The sequence below is a fragment of the Lampris incognitus genome, chromosome 16 (assembly GCF_029633865.1).
Source record: "Lampris incognitus isolate fLamInc1 chromosome 16, fLamInc1.hap2, whole genome shotgun sequence".
Classification (NCBI taxonomy): Eukaryota; Metazoa; Chordata; class Actinopteri; order Lampriformes; family Lampridae; genus Lampris; species Lampris incognitus.
Window position 1 is genome coordinate 16,699,430 of NC_079226.1, and position 20,610 is coordinate 16,720,039.

Genomic DNA, 20,610 nt, shown 5'->3' on the forward strand with positions numbered 1-20,610 from the left:
TCTTCCTCAGGTAAATGATGCACATGTACCTGGCTGTCCACATGATGTAAAAGAAACCGTGATTCATCAGACCAGGCCACATCCTTCCATTGCGCCATGGTCCAGTTCTGATGCTCATGTGCACATTGTAGGTGTTTTCGGCGGTGGACAGGGGTCATCATGGGCACTCTGACGGGTCTGCAGCTACGCAGCCCTACACCTGTCTATCATAGCCAGCATTAATTTTTCTGCAATTTGAGCTACAGTAGCTCTTCTGTAGGATCGGACCAGATGAACTAGCCTTCGCTTCCCAAGTATATCAGTGAGACTTGGGCGCCCATGACCCTGTCACCGGTTCACCAGTTGTTCTTCCTTGGACCACTTCTGGTAGGTACTGACCACTGTATACCGGGAACATCCCGCAAGACCTGCCGTTTTGGAGATGCTCTGACCCAATCGTCTAGCCATCACAATTTGGCCCTTGTCAAAGTCGCTCAGATCCTTATGCTTGCCCATTTTTCCTGCTTCCAACACATCGACTTCAAGAACTGACTGTTCACTTGCTGCCTAATATATCCCACCCCTTGAAAGTTGCCACTGTAATGAGATAATACATGTTATTCACTTACCGATCAGTGGTTTTAATGTTTTGGCTGATCGGTGTGTGTGTTTGTGTGTGTGTGTGTGTGTGTGTGTGTGTGTGTGTGTGTGTGCGTGTATGAATTTCAAAGGAATTCATGTATCAGTACTCTCTCTCTCACTCTCTCTTGCTTTGTATCGCCTAGCAACAGAGCGCGGCCCACTTTGTATGGTGAGTGTGAAAGATGATCACATTCTCTCTCTCTCTCTCTCTCTCTCTCTCTCTCTCTCTCTCTCTCTCTCTCTCTCTCTCTCTCTCTCTCTCTCTCTCTCTCTCTCTCTCTCTCTCTCTCTCTCTCTCTGTATTGCAGCTGTCCAAAACCATGCACCCTTATCCGAGAGCCACTGATGTAGGTAAGAATTGGCCACACCAAAACCATTCTTGGCCCCCGAAATGGAAGGAAGCCCAGGCAGGCAAAAGACATGAATTAACAAGCCTTTCAAGAAGTTTCTCACATGCTCTCGGGCCTCTGCCTCATGTCTGTTACCTAGCAGAGAAATCTTCCGCTGACTGCGTCTCTTGTGGTGACAGGCTACATCTTCAGAGCATGCACTGACAGGAAGCCAGTCCAAACAGTGCAGGAAGCACATGAGAAATGGGTGCTTATACTGTCTACTACCACAGCTCAGGTTACCGCAGCATGAATTAATTCTAAACTCTGTGTAAAACCACCCAAGCTGTCTCTTTTTCCATCCAGCAAGAACAAAGGAAATCAGTTCAGGAAGCGGTAGCCGCGGCATAGTATTCGTTCCCATCGGTAGAGGTAGTTTCAATGAAGGAGAACGATGTTCAGAAAATATTCCTTTAAAAAAGGCATGCTCTTAATCATACTGATCTCATATACCATATCGGTAATGAGGAGCACTTGCAGTTGACATGTGCATGGAGGATTAGCACCAACAGTGACATCAGCTATTGGCAGAACGAAGGCCACACAAGGGCGTCAGGGTATTCCCTCCCCTTTACTCAGCTGCACTCGTTAGTCATTCCAAATGTGGTTGGAAATCACATTTTGCTATCGAAGCTAACTGAGACAGCATCACTGAGGGCAAAACTTTCCAACACCTCCACTCTCTGCTTAGCAATGCAGGTGCGGGTTGGTTTCGGGAGTATCGTCATGTTTGTCAATTGCTTATTTGCACATATGATGCCGCAGAGCAGAATACACCCAATGGCATCAATGACACTTCTGAATCGGTGTAATAAGTCGCAAAATGAGCAGTAAGAAGACGGTTATCGCAAAAGCTTTTATCCTGCACACATTTGTTTGGGTGGCTTGAATAAAAAAAAAAAGAAAAGAAAAAAAGAACATGAAACCACATCTGTGGTTTCATTGTGTTATTGTGTGCTTTTAGAAAACCCTGGTGAGTTTTGTACAGCAGCGTGAACACACGCTTGATACCCTTGCCATGGAAATAAAACGCCACTTGCATTTCTGCCTCCTCGCTGAGGTTAATTGGCTCTAGAAAACACTGAAAGGTTTAACGCTGCTTATGTGACAGCGAACAGGGAGCGTCTTCTGAAAATGCAACGATGGTGTGAGAATGTGAGGTGTAAATCAGATGTGCGGCTTGATTTAAAATGCAGCTCCTCTCACTATGGAGAAGCCTCTCTGACAATTTTCACATTATTCTCCCTAAGCATAAGAGAAAAAAAGGGTCTTTTGATTTTACTGAAAGGAAGAACGACAACAGAAATTAGGCATGTTCTGCTCTTGGTGTCAAAACTACTTTGCACATTTTTGCAGAGAGTGCATTTGAACTTGCCGTGAGTGGGTAATTAAAGGATGCTTGTTTCACACACAAAAAAGCCCCTGACTCTACCTACCCCCAAACCAACACCAGAACCATGCCTCATCTGTCATATGCGCTGTTTAGAATAAAAAGAATGTAAGAAAAATTATCTTTTTTTGTCCGGTTTATTCGCTGGTTCCTTTGAGAGGACCTTTAAAAGACTGAGGACTGCTCCGTGTTACCTCCGGCTTGGTCGGGAGTCCCAACAGACACAACTGGCCGTGTCTGCCGGTGGGAAGCAGGATGTGGGTAAGCATCCTAGTTGCTGCACTAGCGCCTCCTCTGGTCGGTCGGGGCGCCTGTTCAGGGGGGAGGAGGCACCGGGGCGGGGGAAATAGCGTGATCCTCCCACGCGCTACGTCCCCATGGTGAAACGCCTCACTGTCATGTGAAAAGAAGCAGCTGGTGACCCCACATGTACCGGAGGAGACATGTGGTAGTCTGCAGCCCTCCCCGGATCGGCAGAGGGGGTGGAGCAGCGACCGGGGCGGCACGGGAGAGTGGGGTAATTGGCCAAATACAATTGGGGAGAAAAGGGGACAGCGAAAAAAAGACTGTGGACTGCTAATGAAGTTGAGCGCCATGCTAATCGACAATCTTCTTGCTTATATTGACTGAAACGGGCACGGGGGGACTGCATATTGTAGCGAACTAGGGGGGCAACCCGGGAACCGCCACAGCCGGGACGCGAACCCGTGTCTCCCGCACCACGGGCGACTATGTTAACCCGTCACCTAACCCGTTAGCCGAGGGCTATCGAGCGTATTCATCCGTGATCGTTACATTGCCCCCTTTTTTCGGAAAGGGCGTCCCCGGCCGGACCGTCACAGCCAGGACGCGAACTCATGTCTCCCGCACCGCGGGCGACTGCGTTAACCAGTCGACTAAAGGGTCCGACCCGTTAGCCAAGGGCTACCGAGTCTATTCATCCGTGATCGTTACAATATTATATATTTGTATTTTTATCTGTTTTTAGGACTGTTTTATGTACCCCCCCCTTTTTCCCCTCCCCAATTGTATCCTGCCAAATACCCCACTCTTCCGAGCCTTTCCGGTCACTGCTCCACCCCCTCTGCCGATCCGGGGAGGGCTGCAGACTACCACATGCCTCCTCCGATACATGTGGAGTCACCAGATGCTTCTTTCCACCTGACAGTGAGGAGTTTCGCCAGGGGGACGTAGTGCGTGGGCGGGGATCACGCTATTCCCCCAAGTTCCCCCTTCCCCATGAACAGGCACCTCAACCGACCAGAGGAGGCGCTAGTGCAGCTGGACAAAGTCCAGGACACATAGCCACATCCGGCTTCCCCACCCGCAGACACGGCCAATTGTGTCTATAGGGATGCCCGACCAAGCCGGAGGTAACACGGGGATTCGAACCAGCGATCCTTGTGTTGGTAGGCATCGGAATAGACCGCTATGCTACTTGGACACCCCTGTTTTATGTAATTCTGCACCTTAACTACTCGCATTTCCCTATCTGGGATGACAAAGTTTAGCTTGACCTTGACAGTCCATCTTGTGCTCGAGTTTGAACCATGTTGCAGTCACACGACACGTATACGTGTTTGCTGCAGTTTTACAGTGTTAAGCTGGAGGAACTGATGTGTCTAAAGTTTTGTTGGTTTGGAGCGGAGGATCTTGATAGGGGATGAAGGTCAGCATGTAGGAGGTGGCCTCCCACACCCTTTAGCTTTAGGCTCCACAGATGATCGGTGTTAACAGTGGCCGTTTACCTCAGTCTCAATACACAGCGGAAAACTGCTTATCTGTTCATCAGCCTGGCAGTCCTGAAATGTCACGGAAATATTTTATCATCTCGTTTCAAGAATCATTTATACTCATTAAGAAAGTTTATCTCAGTTTAGAAGGGACAGCTAGGACACGAGAGACAGGGACAGCTTGATCATCAGTTGTTCATATGGTGAAATATGACTCAGGTAAGAGGAAACTCTCTTACCAGCAGGGCAGAGCAAAGAGGCCTCGGAAACATTTGTCGCCGTGGTGAAGAGAGTCTCTAAAGAATTGTCCCCTGGGGCCATCATCCGAGTAATACCATTCATAACACTGGATTCGATTTTCTTCGCTATTGGCGTGGCGTCTCACGTCATACATGACATCATCCACATGCTTAAGTATATCACATTGCCTCCTTGACGCGCTCCCATTTCACATTTTGATGGGACCTATTTGGTTTCTCGTTAAGACTAATTATGTCTTGCAACAGTTGTGGTTCTCCACATCCCTCAAGGCCCCTGCTCATTTAATTGGATACGTCATCCAGGTGAGGAACCAGATGATGGGCGGGCAAAGGAAACCATTCTGGTGGATGTCTTCATGACCTAATTTCAAAATAAGGTTCCCAGATAGCATCCGGATGTGGGCCACTCCAGGCAATGATGCGGCACTGATGGCCTTCTTCTAGCCCTTACAAAATGGATGTGAGGATACTGGAGCATATCCTAACAGTCACAAATATGGCCCAAATATGCCAAATCAAATGTGGGCCATTTTTGGCAAAGATGCGGTGATCTCGGCAACATTTAATCTGGATGTGACCCTGAAGTGGCCCGTGTGGTAAATGGTGAATATGGCCCAAATATGACAAAACAAATATGGGCCACCTTTGACCCAAATATGTGGCACAAGCAGCATTGCTATGGCTTGATTATGGCCCAGATCTGGCCAACAGGAGTGGACCACCCACGTGCCATTATTCCACGCAGTATGTGGGCCGGATGAAAGTGTCAGGTGTGGGATGGGTCTGGGCCACAGCAATTTTGCTATCTGGGTTACCTGGCTGAGCCATAGGTGAGGTGTTGTGGGCACATAGCCCAGATAAGACAGACACTGTTAGACAGACAGATGCACACAAAGTTGAACACATATGTTTATAACAAACATTTATCAACAGAACACAATGTTTATCTTTAAACATTCATCAACAACCATTATTGGCAACTTTATTTACACATGTTAGTAAAAGAAAAAGAAAATTACTTCTAAAGGCTGTTGGCACTGTCTTGTGTTGTTTTTGTGACCGTATTAGAGCGATGACAACATTAGTTTCAAAGTATCTTTGCTAAAACAGTTTCATCAGATCATTTTGTGACCCTCTGTATCTCCTTGGGAATTTTTTTTTTGGCCCATGGAGCTTAGAGGAGGGTCAGGGTGAGTGACACATCTGCACGGGTTCAGTTTCATGCTCAAAGGCACTTCAGCAGGGTAGATACTAGCTGACAATGGGAACAAAGCCACCCTGCAACACAATGGGGTTGTCCCGTAGGCACGCTCTAGATAAACTCATCAGAATGGCTCAGCTACTTGCAAACTAGTCCGGTCATTGATTTTTGTGACAGAGCTCCCCCTACTTTTCGGGTGCTTCAGCAAATATATCTAAAGCTTCTCGCTTTTTCTCAGTTGCACCAAAAAAAAAAAAAGATATATATTTTAGGAATATAGTACGGTGCGATACTCTACGGCTGGTGGCTTTGAGCTGCTCAGCAAATATGGAGTCTTTGCTCAGCAACATCTGAAGCTTTCAGTGGAAAATTAGACATAAGGGGTGTTGCCCCTTATTAAGCCCTATATGATTGCAGTAGTGTCTGCCTCGAGATGACTGTTATTTTGGTTCTGTGAAGAGGTGTGAGAATGTTGGAGCATGATTACCCACTTCCTGTGGGAATGTTGTTGGGCACCGTGCCAGACCACACCACACCAGATAAGAACACGGGGGGGGGGGGGGCGGTGAACAGTATCCTCATCTCATTTGATCCCCATGGGCACCTTCACACATTCAGAGGTCTCCTTAATGTGTCACATTATATTATCTGTCTATCCATCTGCAAAAATAAAATAGGAAAAACAAAACAAAACAAGTACTTCTTTCATGCTGGAAGTGTGGGCTCCCTGAGGAGACCATTTTGTCTCGTTGAAGTTAACAAAGTAATTTTTTCGGCCCTGTGGCCCCGTCTTTCATTATGAGAAGATAGACTCCCTTCCTGAATACCGGGACACTTCCTGAGCACATGTTTTTTTTTTAAACTTTGGTTTTACAACGGCAAATGCCCTATCAATCACTGCGACAATCCCCTTCATAGCTCAGTCAACACCAAACCCATTATCTATGCACCCATCGCTATCTACACTGTGCAAAGAACTGACAACATGACACCAGCTCAGGTCAGGTACTGTAGAAAAGGTGTGTCTGTGTCATAGGTGAGTGCTCTTACAAGGCCCAACACAGGTCTTTCCTCATACACACCTTAAGAGGATGCACATCAAAGTAGTCCTTTGCATGTCTTACCATTAAACGAAGCGCTGGCAGCCATTGGTACTCTCTTACATCAAAACACATCCCGACATGGATATAACTCTGTTAGTCCAGCAGGGCAATCACAGATATTACTCAACAAGATATACGGGGGACAGTGGCTTTAACAAAGAGAGAAACGTCTAGAGTTGATGTTCATCTTGGTGAGGCCCAGGTGCTTGAGGGGGGTTGACAGGGCGAAGGCGGCCTTCATGGGGATGTCACAAAGCAGGTCCGACTCCTCGCCACACTCCTCCAGCTCGTATGTGGCGTCGTCGAGCATCTCCTTGTGGCGGTGGCACACCTGCTCCACTTTCAGACGGTGGATCTCCCCCCGAAGACGGATGAGCTGGCGGGCCAGACGGTTGTCCTGGACCTGCATTTCTCTCTGGTCATGGAGGAATGAGGAGAGCAAGGGGAAGTTAGACGAGAGCGAGGATCAAGGAATTGCCAAAAAGTGCTTTTCGGACTAATTACTGTCTTGTTAAATTCTTTGTATTTGTTCTTAGATTATGCAAATACAGGGTGCAAGTCCAAGGCTGTGCGCATTTATTGTTTCACAAACTGTTACGGGAGAATTGAGTTGTGAGAAACTCATGTGAGAACTGCGCCGAGACAGGCATGCCATCCGTTAAGCCATGCATGCATGAAAACCAAAACACCACAGGTGAGCACTGATAACTGGTTCTTCAGTATGCAAGCATTGCAAGCAGGATAGCAGACAAAAGCCGAACATGGATGATTTGCAATACAATGTCGTTGTTCTTACAACGTAATAAGAATGAGACACGAACAAATTACACAAATAGTCCCTCTGAGCTCCAAAAATATCCATATTCACATTTTGGGGCAAAGCGAAAGCATGTTGTTCAGGGTTAACACATCATCTTTCACATGCGTAAAAGGTCAAAGTTCGTCAGATATCTGGTGCGGTTTACAGAGAGGATGTGTTTGTCATTTATATACTGATAAAGAGGTGAAAACAATGGCACACAAATTGGACCAATATTTCAAACTGGATAATTGTGGGTTGCTTTAAACTCTATGGGAGTTGTCTTGACCCTAAACATTAAAAGTTTCAAAGTTTTTTTTTTTAAATTTCGAACATCTTGCAGCTCTCAAACGCTTTTTCATGCATCACATGAAATGAGCTGACTATCGTTTAAATCTTGCATGCCTCCCCCGGAGGGCTGCGAAGCTCTGCGGTGCAGCAACTCACCAGCTCTTTGCGAAGAAACTCCAAGGCATCGTCGATGGTATCAAAGCCGCAGATGTTGCGCACCACCACCTCGGTGTTCTCCTTCCTAAGAGATGCGGGCACGTCAGCGGCGCCTTTCCCCACCGGGGCATCTGGCCCGTCTTCCGCACCGTCTGCGCCCTCCTTCCAGGGCTCGCTCTGCAGCCGCTCCTGCCATTCCAGGTAGGACGGTCTGCGGGTCTGCAGCTTGAGTTTCTCCGTGAGCGCCTTGACGCTGTCCAGGTCCTCCGTGCCGTCCGCGTCGTCGCCCTCGCAGTACTCCTTGAACTCCATCGGCGCCGAACGGCTTTGCGGCAAAGCAGCGCAGCGTCCGCACGACTGGAGCGAGGAGCCCGATCCTTACCTTCTTTATAGGGGGATAAGGCCGAGTAGTGACCGCCCATATGCCAGACTGCGAGAGGGACCCGAGAATTTATGGCGTTTTGGATAAAGGTCGCGCTGAACTATTCCAAAGAACTAATCACTTCCTGTTTCATTTGTGAAACACGTTTCATCAGGTCGTCTTGATTTTATCTTAAAAAAAAGTGCAACGAAATTTGGTGACGCTTCACAATGAGCACCTGCACAGTGATCAATAAGTGAGTAATAGGGCGCTTATAAGCTCTCACAACACTCGTTAACACACAAATATTGGTAAATATTTCATTAACACAGCTTGGAATGATGATTATATAACTATATATGATATATAACAATACACTTTACTTATATAGCACTTTTCTTAACAAGTGCTCTACAAAAGAAATAAAACCAGACAAAGTAAAAATGAGAATAGCGCATTCTTTCCTTTTATTTCTTTTAATGTGAATCTAATTTGCCCCAGCCTTAACCAGTCAGGGGTTATCCTTCAGCTTTCTAAGTCTGTTATTAATGATTATATACAAATTATGAAAAGGTTATTAGCAATGTAAAAGCTTACACGTCCACTATCAATCACTACTTACAGGTAGTACTCTTTAAAACGCTTAACCGTAGGCAAGGTAAAAGTATTGTCTGCCATTATGACAATCAAAAGGACAATTCGTTGCTTTGAAGAGCCTACATGTTACGTTTATATTGGATTCTGTCAACTGTACGCCTTTTTGAGCGTGTTGGGTCATTTGTAATAAGTGGGTGGAGTTAATTAGTATATTATAGGTCTGATTTGTTATTTCTTCTATCGTTTCTCTGAAAGTCGGTGAAATTATTATCAGCCATAACATAAAACTCCGGCAGCCAGATTTGAACAATGGCATGATGCCATCTAGTGGTCTTTATTCATACAGCAAGCAACAAGAGAGTTTGAATGAGTATGGTGCGGCTTGGGTTGGTGGTGGTGGTGTTGGTGGTGGTGGGGGGGGGTCTACTACACAATTGTAAAATTAAAATTGTTGTTTATCCCTACTCAGATTAATTTTACACCTGGACTATACAAATAAAATTGACTTGACTTGACCTTGTAGCGCGCGCGCGCCATGGTGTCAGCTGTCCGTTGAATCCCCCCCCCTGTTAAAGGGTTTTGTTTTATTTTATTAGGGAGTCGTTCATTATCCCCATGCGAGGGTCTAAGGGCAGGATGTTGTGTCACTATAAAGCCCGCTGAGGCAAATTTGTAATTGGCGATAATGGCCTATGCAAACAAAACTGTCTCGGCTTGAGTGATGTCTGGTCGTTAACAGTCCCGAGGCAGCGAGCGTGTGAAATCTCGCTCGCGCTCTCAGGAAACGTCCACTTCCTCGTTTTGTTGCTACAAGACACTTTCACGTTCTCAGAGCGACCCGCGGTGTAAAGGCACTCGGGTGTGTGCGAGAGGTACGCGACAACTGGTGTCGAGCAGAGAAATAAAAAGTGAAGCCGCGTCTATTTCCAAGGTCCCTTTCTCGTCAAATAAACAAGAGAGGTCCGCTCACCAGCGAAGTGACGGTAAGAGCTCTCGTTTTCTTTCTAGCGTTTAGAAAGCTGGTCTACTGGAGAGGCTCTAGAGTGGGTTTCCCTTTGCACTTGCTCGATGGCGAGACACTTTCCGTAAGCGTCTCCGAAGCGGTTTGATCTCTCGCCCGTAGGTCGGATGGAGCTTTCGGACCACATTAAGACCGCCAACGTGGAGGATGTGGTGCTACGGCGGCCGTTTCATCCGCCCACCAAAGGGACTCTGTGTGTCACCGGACACCACCTGCTTTTTTCCGACAGGGAGACCGACCGGCAGTTCCTCTTGCTGCTCAGAAACATCGATGCCATCGAGAAAAGGTAGGTGGCAACCAGAAGTTGAGCAGCCAAGCATGACCCAACCAGTCATGCTTGGCAAACACATCACGGTGGCATATACTAGAATAATGCCACTAATTGACATTAACGCCACCTCTGTTCCATATAATGGATGTGTGTCTAACTACTGTTTCCCCTCAAATCTTTCTGACCAGTGTGGAAAACATTTTGGGGTATTCCAGCTTCTTCTCTAGTTCAGGCCAGAGTAAAAGGTTAGACATAATCGGAGTTTCTAAGTGTGCTGTCTGCCGTGTGTTGCTCTACTAGCTGAGTGTGCAGAAGATAAGTATGTTTACAGATGCTTTATATGAATGCAGATGTAGCTCTCGCCATCGTCCCCACAAAATGTCAACAGAGGCCTGTGCTGCTTTGCAACGCTTTGACCGCGAAAGCTTCTCTTTGTTTTGCGAAAGCTTCGTCGCTTTGTGAAGTGAACAATCGCACCAACTTGTAGCCAAGTGCTGTATACAAACCACTCAATACACGGAGGGCCGATAAGGAGCCACACACCCAGTTCTTCACGGGAAACTGCCCTCCCACATGCACAGTCCTGCTGATTGGGTCGGCCCTGCCATCTGTTTTTCCTGTTGCAAGTTTTCTGCTGTGCTAGAATCAAAACATGGCCTGTTCAGGATGGTATGCATGTGTGTGTGTGTGGGGGGGGTGCATGTGTGAAGGATGGAGTGTATTGTGTCTACAGTCTTGCATTTCATTCCTAACTCTGTGTGTGTGTGTGTGTGTGTGTGTGTGTGTGTGTGTGTGTGTGCGTGTGCGTGTGCGTGTGCGTGTGCGTGTGCGTGTGTGTGTGTGTGTGTGTGTGTGTGCGCGCGCACAGGCTACCTGGTGCATCCTCAGGGACCATCACCATAAAGTGTAAGGACCTGTGTGTCCTCCATTTGGACATCCCTGGTATGGAGCAGTGTCTCAATATTGCCCAGTCAATTGAGGTACAGTAGCTAATGAAAACTGATAATACCATTCATCCACCCATCCATTATCCAAACCGCTTATCCTGTGATGGCCTGGCAGCCTGTCCAGGGGTGTCTCCCCGCCTGCCGTCCAATGACTGCTGGGATAGGCTCCAGCATCCCTGTGACTTCCTGAAAATACCATTATCTGGCCAAAATTAGGATAAGGCATGCCATTTGTGTTTACGGGAGTAAACCCCTACAGAAAACCCAACATCTACAGTGCAGTTGTTTTTGTTTTTCTTGCCCTTTTGTATCTGTTTAAGCGGGGGAGTAGTGCTGGCGTCGTGTGTGGCTGCCGCTTCTCCCTCTCGTAGCCCCCCTTCCCATCCACCCCTGTATGTCTGTGTTATGTTTATCTGTTGTCTTGTTTCACCCCGTTTATTGTAAAGTGACTTTGAGTGTTAGAAAAGCGCTGTATAAGTTGGATTTATTATCATAATGTGATCCGACCCTCTATTCTTTAATATTCATTACTATTCCCTCCTCACCTTCATCTCCTCTTTCTGGTCTGATAATCATCCACCAGTTTCTCACACCTCTCTCTCTCTCTCTCTCTCTCTCTCTCTCTCTCTCTCCCCCCCCCCCCCCCTCAGGCCCTGTCCTCTCTGGAGTGTGTGTCAGAGATGTATCCATTCTTTTACAGGCCTCATAATCTCAGCCTAGCAGATCAGTGGGGTCTCTCAAACCTGGAACAGTACCATGCTCAAATGGAGGCCCCGGTAAGGAACACATACAAACATGCACTGCACGCTGACACTCTCACAGGTACACACACAATAAGCACACATGGACAACAGTACTTGCTCGCACACCCACACTAACACAGAAAAAAGGCATTAGTGTGTGAGTGTGTGTGTGTGCGTGTGTGTGTGTGTTCAAATTTGCAGGGATGCACACACACACCCACACACCCATCCACCCCCCCCTCACACACACACACACACACACACACACACACACACACACACACACACACACACTGACAGGGACACTCATTCCATGCAATGTTCCAAGCAGCCATATGACAGGAAAACTCGGGGCAGACAGAATGGAGAGGTCACTATTCAGAACATCCTCTGCTGCTGAAAACGCAGAGTTAGCATCATCGCCCCATTCCTTCGAAGGGATTGTCATTATATCCCAGAATGGCTTCATCTCTTAGTTCATGTACTGTAGGAAAAACAAAAAAAAACAAAAAACAGGTTCATGTCCCAGAGGAGTTAGGATCATTAACCTCCAAATGAGCCAGACATCTCCCTCCCGAGAATCTCTGATTGGCCAGATGTTTTCATTTCGCCTGTCTGTCCTCTTCTTTGTCTTTATTTTCGTCTGCGTACATTCACTTAATGTCGAGTGCATTGCATTGCATTTTAATGCACACAATGTGCCATATGAATAAAATTTGATGGCTTGATGGGTAGAAAGCTTTAATTGTTGCCGACCAGAAACAGATTCGCCCCTGCTAATGTTGGCATGGTAACATTGGCAGGGGCAAGATAGAGTACCCTGAAAGACAAATCTGCATGTCTGTCTAGGGGCCACATTTTGGAGGTGTGTCATTCTCAGAACATACATTCATTGCATTGTCAAAGTGAATTATTCAGCTGAGATTTTTTTTTTAAAGTATTGTTTTTCTGTGGCGTCCGGGTAGCGTAGCGGTCTATTCCGTTGCCTACCAACACGAGAATCGCCGGTTCGAATCCCCGTGTTACCTCCTGCTTGGTCAGGCGTCCCTACTGACACAATTGGCCGTGTCTGTGGGTGGGAAGCCGGATGTGGGTATGTGTCCTGGTCGCTGCACTTGCGCCTCCTCTGGTCAGTCGGGGCGCCTGTTCAGAGGGGAGGGGGAACTGGGGGGAATTGCGTGATCCTCCCACGCGCTACGTCCCCCTGGCGAAACTCCTCACTGTCAGGTGAAAAGAAGCAGGAGGAGGAGGAGGAGGCATGTGATAGTCTGCAGCCCTCCCCGGATCAGCAGAGGGGGTGGAGCAGTGACCGGGACGGCTCAAAGAGTGGGGTAATTGGCCAAATACAATTGGGAAGAAAAAGGGGAAAATCCAAAAAATAAAAAAGTATTGTTTTTCCATGTTCATTTATGTATCATTTAATATTTCATTTATTATTATTTGATCATACAGTGTCCCCTTCTCTACATCAATTATAAATCATATTTCTTCACTTCCTCTGGGATGGCTGGTCACTGTTTCTCTCTCCTGTTTGCAGCAGGAGCGGTGGAGGGTGAGTGATGTGAACAGAAGCTACACCCTGTGTCCTTCCTACCCACCTACTGTCATCGTGCCTAAGGTCATAGATGACAACATGTTGTCGAAAGTGGCCAAATTCAGGCAAGGAGGACGCTTCCCTGTCCTCTGCTACTACCACCAGAAGAACGGCATGGTGAGACGTTGGCATTTTTGTGTATGTGTGTTATGTGTGTACGTCTATGATGGAGGGATGCATTCAGAGGGTGAGATAAGAGTTAAGAAAAGGCGCCTCCGTTGCGGCAGTATGTGGAATAACGTGTCTTCTCATTTAGAAATAATCTCTCATCTCCCAGGTTATCATGCGCAGCAGTCAGCCTCTCACGGGGCCCAACAGGAAGCGCTGCAGGGAGGATGAGCTTCTCCTCCAGGCTGTGATTGACGGCTCAGATAAAGGATACATCATTGACACCCGCTCCAGTCAGCAGGCCCAGCAGGCCCGGATGACAGGGGGTGGGTTCGAATCCAAATCCAACTACACTGGCTGGAAGAGACTACATAGACAGATGGAAAGGTGTGTGTGTGTATATGTGTGTGTGTGTGTGTGTGTGTGTGTGTGTGTGTGTGTGTGTGTGTGTGTGTGTGTGTGTGTGTGTGTGTGTGTGTGTGTGTGTGTGTGTGTGTGTGTGTGTGTGTGTGTGTTTGTATATCTGTCTAAATTTTGAAAGTGAGTGCTCTTCTTCAATGTTTGTAGTATTGTTGACACACACGTACCCCTCACTACCACCACCATAGTTATTCCTCACATTTCTCATTTCCCTGCATGTGTGTGGCTGTGCGTGTAAAATGTGCGTTGGTATACGCTTGTGTAGAGGTAAAGCACTCCAGGAGAGTTTCATTAAGCTGGTGGAGGCCTGCGGTGACCAGTCCAACAATATGGACCGCTGGCTTAGTAAACTGGAGAACTCTAAGTGGCTGTCTCACGTCCAAACTGCCCTGTCCACTGCTGGCCTGCTGGTTGAGTGTGTGGAGCGGTAGGTATCAAAGCCAGGACGGCTTCTCTCAAAGCGCGTAGTCGCCTTCGAGGTCAAAGAGAATGACTACATGTTGCAAGATGCTGCTGTGACAGTTCAATTACAGTTGTGTCTGTGTTTACCCAGGGATGGTCACTCGGTTCTGGTTCATGGTTCGGAAGGGATGGACTCCTCACTGCTCATCAGCACTTTGGCTCAGCTCATCATGGACCCACAGTGCCGCACACTAGAGGGCTTCCTCGCACTGCTGGAAAGGGAGTGGGTAGAGGTGAATGAATGAGGGTTTATGTGGTTAGATGCAGTTGGGATTGCATATATATATACTATATACATCCATCCATCCATTATCCAAACCGCTTATCCTGCTCTCAGGGTCGCGGGGGATGCTGGAGCCTATCACAGCAGTCATTGGGCGGGCAGGCGGGAAACACCCCAGACAGGCCGCCAGTCCATCACAGGGCCCACACACACACACACACACACACACACACACACACACACACACACACACACACACACACACACACACACACACACACACACAATATATATATATATATATATGTCGCTGCTGGACAGCCTTGAAAATGCAGCGAAACAAGTAGGCCTCCACATCAACGCTAGGAAAACTGAATTCCTCAGCTACAACCAAGAAGGAATCATCTCCTCATCAGATGGTCATAACATCAAATCTGTCTTGGAATTCATTTACTTGGGAAGCAACATCGAATCCACCGAAAGAGATGTGCAGCTTCGAATAGGAAAGGCTTGGGGTGCCATTAAGGGACTTATCATCATCTGGAAGTCCACGTTACCAGACAAACTGAAGCGGGAACTTTTTTGAGCAACAGTTGAGTCCGTTCTCACTTATGGATCATCTTCTTGGACCCTCACTAAACGGCTTGAATCCAAACCTGATGGGGCTTTCACCAGAATGCTGTGTGCTACACTAAACGTATCCTGGAAGAAGCACCCTACAAAGAAGTGTCTCTATGGCAATATACCCGCCGTCTCAAACACTATCTAAGAACGAAGGGTTCGATTTGTGGTCATTGCTAGAGGAGCAAGGAAGCATTTGCAAGCGACACTCGCTTTGGTCACCCAAATGTGGAAAGACATGTGTGGGAAGGCCTGCAGGAAATTACATCAATCCGCTTGTGGACAACACAGGATGTCCATCTGAGGATCTTCCAACTGCTATGCAGGATAGAGACGGGTGGTGTGAGAGGGTCAGGGCCATCCAAGGATACTAGACCTGATGATGATGATTGGGAGGCACCTGCTGATACCCAGCCCAGCACAGGACAAAATACTATACATTGTTTGTCAGAAATCAGATATCAGAAACACTTTGTCATTTTATTTCATGCACTTGCGCACATGGAAATGAAACGAAACATAATTTCCCCCAGCCCACAGCAGTGCAACACAAAGCCAAAAATACATATCCAAAAACTACCAGAACTACAAGAACACATAAATCCAAACTAACACATATATCTAAACTGAAAAAAAAAAATCACTGTCCATGCACATGCACTTGTGTGTGTGTGTGTGTGTGTGTGTGTGTGTGTGTGTGTGTGTGTGTGTGTGTGTGTGTGTGTGTGTGTGAGTATGCATGTGCTCTATGCATGCTAAATGAACAGTTTTGGAAACAATAGCATTAAAGAGTTATTATATAAAATGAGCATTAATAATTTTCTTTGCATTGGAAATTTGTAGGTATACATATGTAGGTTTTGCGTCTTTCCAGCTTGAGTTTTGAACAAGGTGATTTCAAAGAAAGTATGCTGGTAACTTAGCAGACGAGTATATGTAACAGCGCTGAGAGAATTATGAACGGCAGTAAATAAGACACCTAAAACTGAAATCACAAAAACAACCCACATTTATATTTGAGCTGGCCCTGCTAGACCTTCCAAATCTCACCCCATTGCTAGCATTGTGTGAGTCAAATTAAATCAAATAGTTGACAGAGGTAGAAAATAAATTGAATTCTACATATATAGAGACATAAAACTGAATTTGAAACAAAGCAAAAGTTGACCTTGATGACTTTAAATGGTGTCATCATTTGCACCATATCAATGACAATATGTTATTTCTAACATTTAGAGAAATTATAACTGAACTGTCGTGCAATGTGGCGTAATATAGAAAGAAAATATCGGAAATAAGGTTAGGCAAAGACTTATTCTTCCATCTTTAAGCATGTCATGTGCATCTTTTTGTGTTCATGCGTCCTATAGGCTGGTCACCCATTTCAGTACCGATGTGCCCACTCGGCCTACTCCCATGCCCGTCTCCAGCAGGAGGCCCCTGTCTATCTGCTGCTGCTAGACTGTGTGTGGCAGCTGTGGCGTCAGTTCCCGCTAGCCATGGGCTTCTCTGAGGCCCTGCTCCTCAGGCTGGCAACGGAGGCCTATGCCTCCAGCTACGGCACCTTCCTCTGCAACAACGACCAGGAGAGGTCAGTCACATTTTCACATTGCCTGAATGAGCTTGGGGTCCTTGAAATGGAAGATGCTGCCACACAGAACACAACAGAGTAGGGTTTATTCCAAAACACTTAAGTAAATTATTATGAAAGTGCAGTCAGTAAAATGTTCGTCTGGCAACCACCATCAGTGGCTACAAAGACCAGTAGGAATTGCGATATTGTGGCCAACTGTTCTCTTGAGCAAAGATTGCCTGCAAGTGACAGGGCTAAAGTTAAGCTCTCGCAATTTTGCAAGCTACCTGATGCAGATATTCTGCAGAAATGTCAAGTCAAGTCAATTTTATTTGTATAGCCCAATATCACAAATTACCAATTTGCCTCAATGGGCTTTACAGCAACATAACATCCTGTCCTTAGACCCTCTCATCGGATGAGTTTCACCATGTTACAAAACACTGTATAATATTGAGAACTCATCAAATAAGGATATATGTTTAATGACAAAACCGTTTACCTGCTGTCCAACAGCAGCATGGCCTGCTCAGCATCAGTTTTTATGACTTTATGATTGTGACGTTTTCACCCCGTCAAAAAGATAATTATATTTATACTGCTTTTGGAGCCAGATGAAAAGGCTTAGGGCTGTATCGCAAAGCTGGCTCCTCCAAACTGAAATGTTGAAACGTGCAGTGTGAGATGAATGTGTTAGAATCAGAATACTTTATTCATCCCCGAGGGGGAATTGGATTCTGTTACAGACACTCACGCTCTAATAACTAACAAGATAAGAAAATAGAAACAAAAAATAGAAATAAAAGATAAATAATAGAAATAAGAACAAACTGTATCAGGCACATAACACCCTATCCATACTGCACTAGTAGTTTTGCAGAAGGACATTAGATATCTGAAAGGCAGCGTGCCCTCAACTGGTGGCCTCAAAGCTATCATTTTGCAATTGATATAGACTGACCCTCCGATGCATGATGATCATTTCTTTGCTCTGATAAAGTCAAAATTTTACTCATAGCACCTTTACTAATTTCCCACAGAGATATGTCCTAACATGCATAGTTCTATTTTTTTCTGTCTTCCTCCTACCCTGAAACCCATACATCCCTCATTTTTAATTACATCTTCCTTCTCTCTTTCTACCCCTCCCCTGAACCTCCTCTTCATTCCTAGGTGCACGTTTGGGGTGAAGGACAAGACTTGCTGCCTGTTCCGGGCCCTGCTGAGGCCCAAGGAGAGAGATTTCTACTCCAACCCTCTGTATGAGCCCACTGAGCTGGCAGTCTGGCCCTCTGTCCATCCCCAGTCCCTGCAACTATGGAGAGGTGAGCTGCAGATCTAAACCTGCTCTTACCCTTTAAGATTACTTTTTTTTTTTTTTTAGATGTAAAGCACCTCATGAACCTGGCTTCTAACACACTCACAAACTGGCATCAAGTCTCATGTTTGACTGTACAGTGAGACAAACGTTTATATATAATAAAATATAGATATTTATTAACACCATGACAGGACAAGGGAACCGAACAGTTGCCAAAACAATAAACTACTAACAAAAGTAACCCACCCTTGACAGTGCTGAAAAACAATAAACCTAAAAGACAAAAAGTGGCAACCGCTGCTAACCTAGTGTGTCTAACAGAGGTAAGCTACGTGATGGGGTGTTTGCCCATGGGCATCTTACCTTGATCCCCTTGCCCAAAAGAACTAAACAAATTAAAGGCTAAACATAACCAAAATACTCAAGATTTAAACAATGCAAAACTTAAATGAAAACGGGCCAGACATTACAAACACCAAGTAGCTACAGAAACAAAGACATCAACACAAAGTAGCTACATCACACAAACGAAAATCACACAAACTAAACTAGCTAGCCAGTGAACTGAAGACATGTGGGGGTTTGAATGGGAGACTGCACAGCTGATGAAAATTGGATGATTCGTTGACCGGATGATTAGGCGATGAGGAGTACTTGGCGGATACCTGAATGTAGAGTCAGAGTGAGGGTAGGATACAGGAGGGAAAAAAACAAAACAAAAACAACTATACGGACACAGACACACCCGTGGCCGTAACACGTGCTCAAACAAAAAGATCTTTGGCTAAAAGATTCTTAGTGTTGCTGATGCATCAGCTGGCTTTTCTGGGTTGTCAGTTTGCTAAAAACGTGATTCGGACAAGCTAACCTTTTAGCTCTGTTGAACTGGTGCAAAAGAATCTAGTTTGCAACATCAGTGGTAAGTGTCCAGTCAGGATGTCATGTAAGCAATAAGTAAAGTTCGCAAACGTTAGCAAAAAAATAACTAACGTAAGACAATGATCCCGTGTCGTCCTGTTCACAGTTCACATCTGTAACACCATGTAAATTTGTTAATGATATCAGATAGCTTCTGAAGGTGAAGATGATGGCATTTCATTGTATGATGCTTTTTTTTTTTGGTTATTGCTTTGTTTGCCACCATTGTTGGTGACTTTGATGATGCTAGAAATTTAAGTTGAGACAATGGATGCTGTGTTTTAAGGAGAGGGTATTTCTTGTCACCTCAGACCCATTTCTCATCCTCAGGCTTTTTCCTGCGGTGGACTCAACATGCTCAACACTTGGAACAGGCCCAAGAGGAGATAAGGAACATGATCCGTGAGTGGAGCAGGTTGACGCTCAGGTGATGTGAAATAGTCCATACTGTGGACTGGCGAAGATACGAAGCTGTTGGTTGGCTGGTCTTGATAACCGACCCGTGACTTGCTCGCATGAAGATAACAGCAGGCTGTCAGAATAGAATGGAATAAATGCGATACTGATAACTCCTTACTACATGCTATAGTGTGTATTATGCTATTGTAATGTTTTATGTTTTTTATGTTTTCATAAAAATTGTTTTGATGAATACTTGTGACATGTTTGGTCTCATTGCACACACACACACACACACACACACACACACACACACACACACACACACACACACATTTATATATATATATATGTATAAAGCGACTTTGAGTATTAGAAAAGCGCTATATAAGTTTAATTTATATATATATATATATATATATATATATATAATTATTTTTTACATTTTTTAGTTATTAGATGCCTGCCAAACTTTGACTCTGTTGGCAGTTGTCTAGCAGAGCAATGGCAACCGTCATCATTGTCTTTGGCATTTTCACTGATAAATATTATCAATGGAAGCAAGCTGGTACATACTCACACACCCCTGAGCTCTGTTAAGCTTAGCTAGACACTCTACACAATACAAATCCCTGTGAGCAGCTAGTCAGCATGTTTGCACACATGGAGCTTTGCAAACTGGAGCTTGTAGTCCTGCTCCGTCCGGACGCACGAGCCCTGGCCAACGCTGCAAGTTGATAAGAACCACATAACCCAACATGACTTTCAACACCTGCTTATTTATCCAATGGTCGCTCGATGCGCTCAAACAATGACCAATGGGGTAGTAATCTCTTAATTCTAACACTTCAATGCCATGAAATCCGTTTTATGGGCTCAATTTTCATAAATTAGGGTTGCTCGCAAAGTATTGAATTTGCCGAGTTCTTGACTCTTCGCGTAGGAACCGCTCGCGAGGACTGGCCATCCATCCATTGGTCTGCCATTGTAGAAGTTTGTTTTTTTGTTTGTTTTTTTGTTTGTTTGTTTGTTTGTTTGTTTTTCCAGCTCACACAGGTAAAGTTTTCCTTTACCATTTCACTTTGTTC

General features: G+C 45.7%; 2 protein-coding genes across 5 annotated transcripts; one reads left to right on the plus strand and one right to left on the minus strand.

Annotated features, from left to right (window-relative positions):
- Nucleotides 1-5,246: 5,246 nt before the first annotated feature.
- On the minus strand, nt 5,247-8,395 carry fam167b (family with sequence similarity 167 member B). Of its 3 annotated transcripts, none has more exons than XR_008811730.1 (3): nt 7,944-8,395; nt 6,719-7,112; nt 5,247-5,262 (listed from the first exon to the last, which is right to left on the minus strand). XR_008811730.1 is itself a non-coding variant. In XM_056296043.1 (2 exons), exons 1-2 carry the CDS (start codon nt 8,253-8,255, stop codon nt 6,849-6,851), a joined length of 576 nt encoding a protein of 191 aa, XP_056152018.1. In that variant the 5' UTR covers nt 8,256-8,375; the 3' UTR covers nt 5,299-6,848. The 3 variants fall into 3 exon arrangements, 1 of the variants encoding a protein (XP_056152018.1); XR_008811729.1 differs by lacking the exon at nt 5,247-5,262 and adding an exon at nt 5,299-6,254; XM_056296043.1 differs by lacking the exon at nt 5,247-5,262 and having other exon boundaries at nt 5,299-7,112; nt 7,944-8,375.
- Nucleotides 8,396-9,734: 1,339 nt separating this feature from the next.
- On the plus strand, nt 9,735-19,691 carry zgc:154055 (uncharacterized protein LOC556036 homolog). Of its 2 annotated transcripts, XM_056296227.1 has the most exons (11): nt 9,735-9,884; nt 10,025-10,208; nt 11,062-11,173; nt 11,791-11,916; nt 13,421-13,594; nt 13,755-13,972; nt 14,271-14,432; nt 14,559-14,700; nt 16,682-16,902; nt 18,058-18,209; nt 19,454-19,691. In XM_056296227.1, exons 2-11 carry the CDS (start codon nt 10,030-10,032, stop codon nt 19,552-19,554), a joined length of 1,587 nt encoding a protein of 528 aa, XP_056152202.1. In that variant the 5' UTR covers nt 9,735-9,884; nt 10,025-10,029; the 3' UTR covers nt 19,555-19,691. The 2 variants fall into 2 exon arrangements, with proteins under 2 accessions (XP_056152202.1, XP_056152203.1); XM_056296228.1 differs by lacking the exon at nt 18,058-18,209 and having other exon boundaries at nt 19,454-19,675.
- Nucleotides 19,692-20,610: the final 919 nt, after the last annotated feature.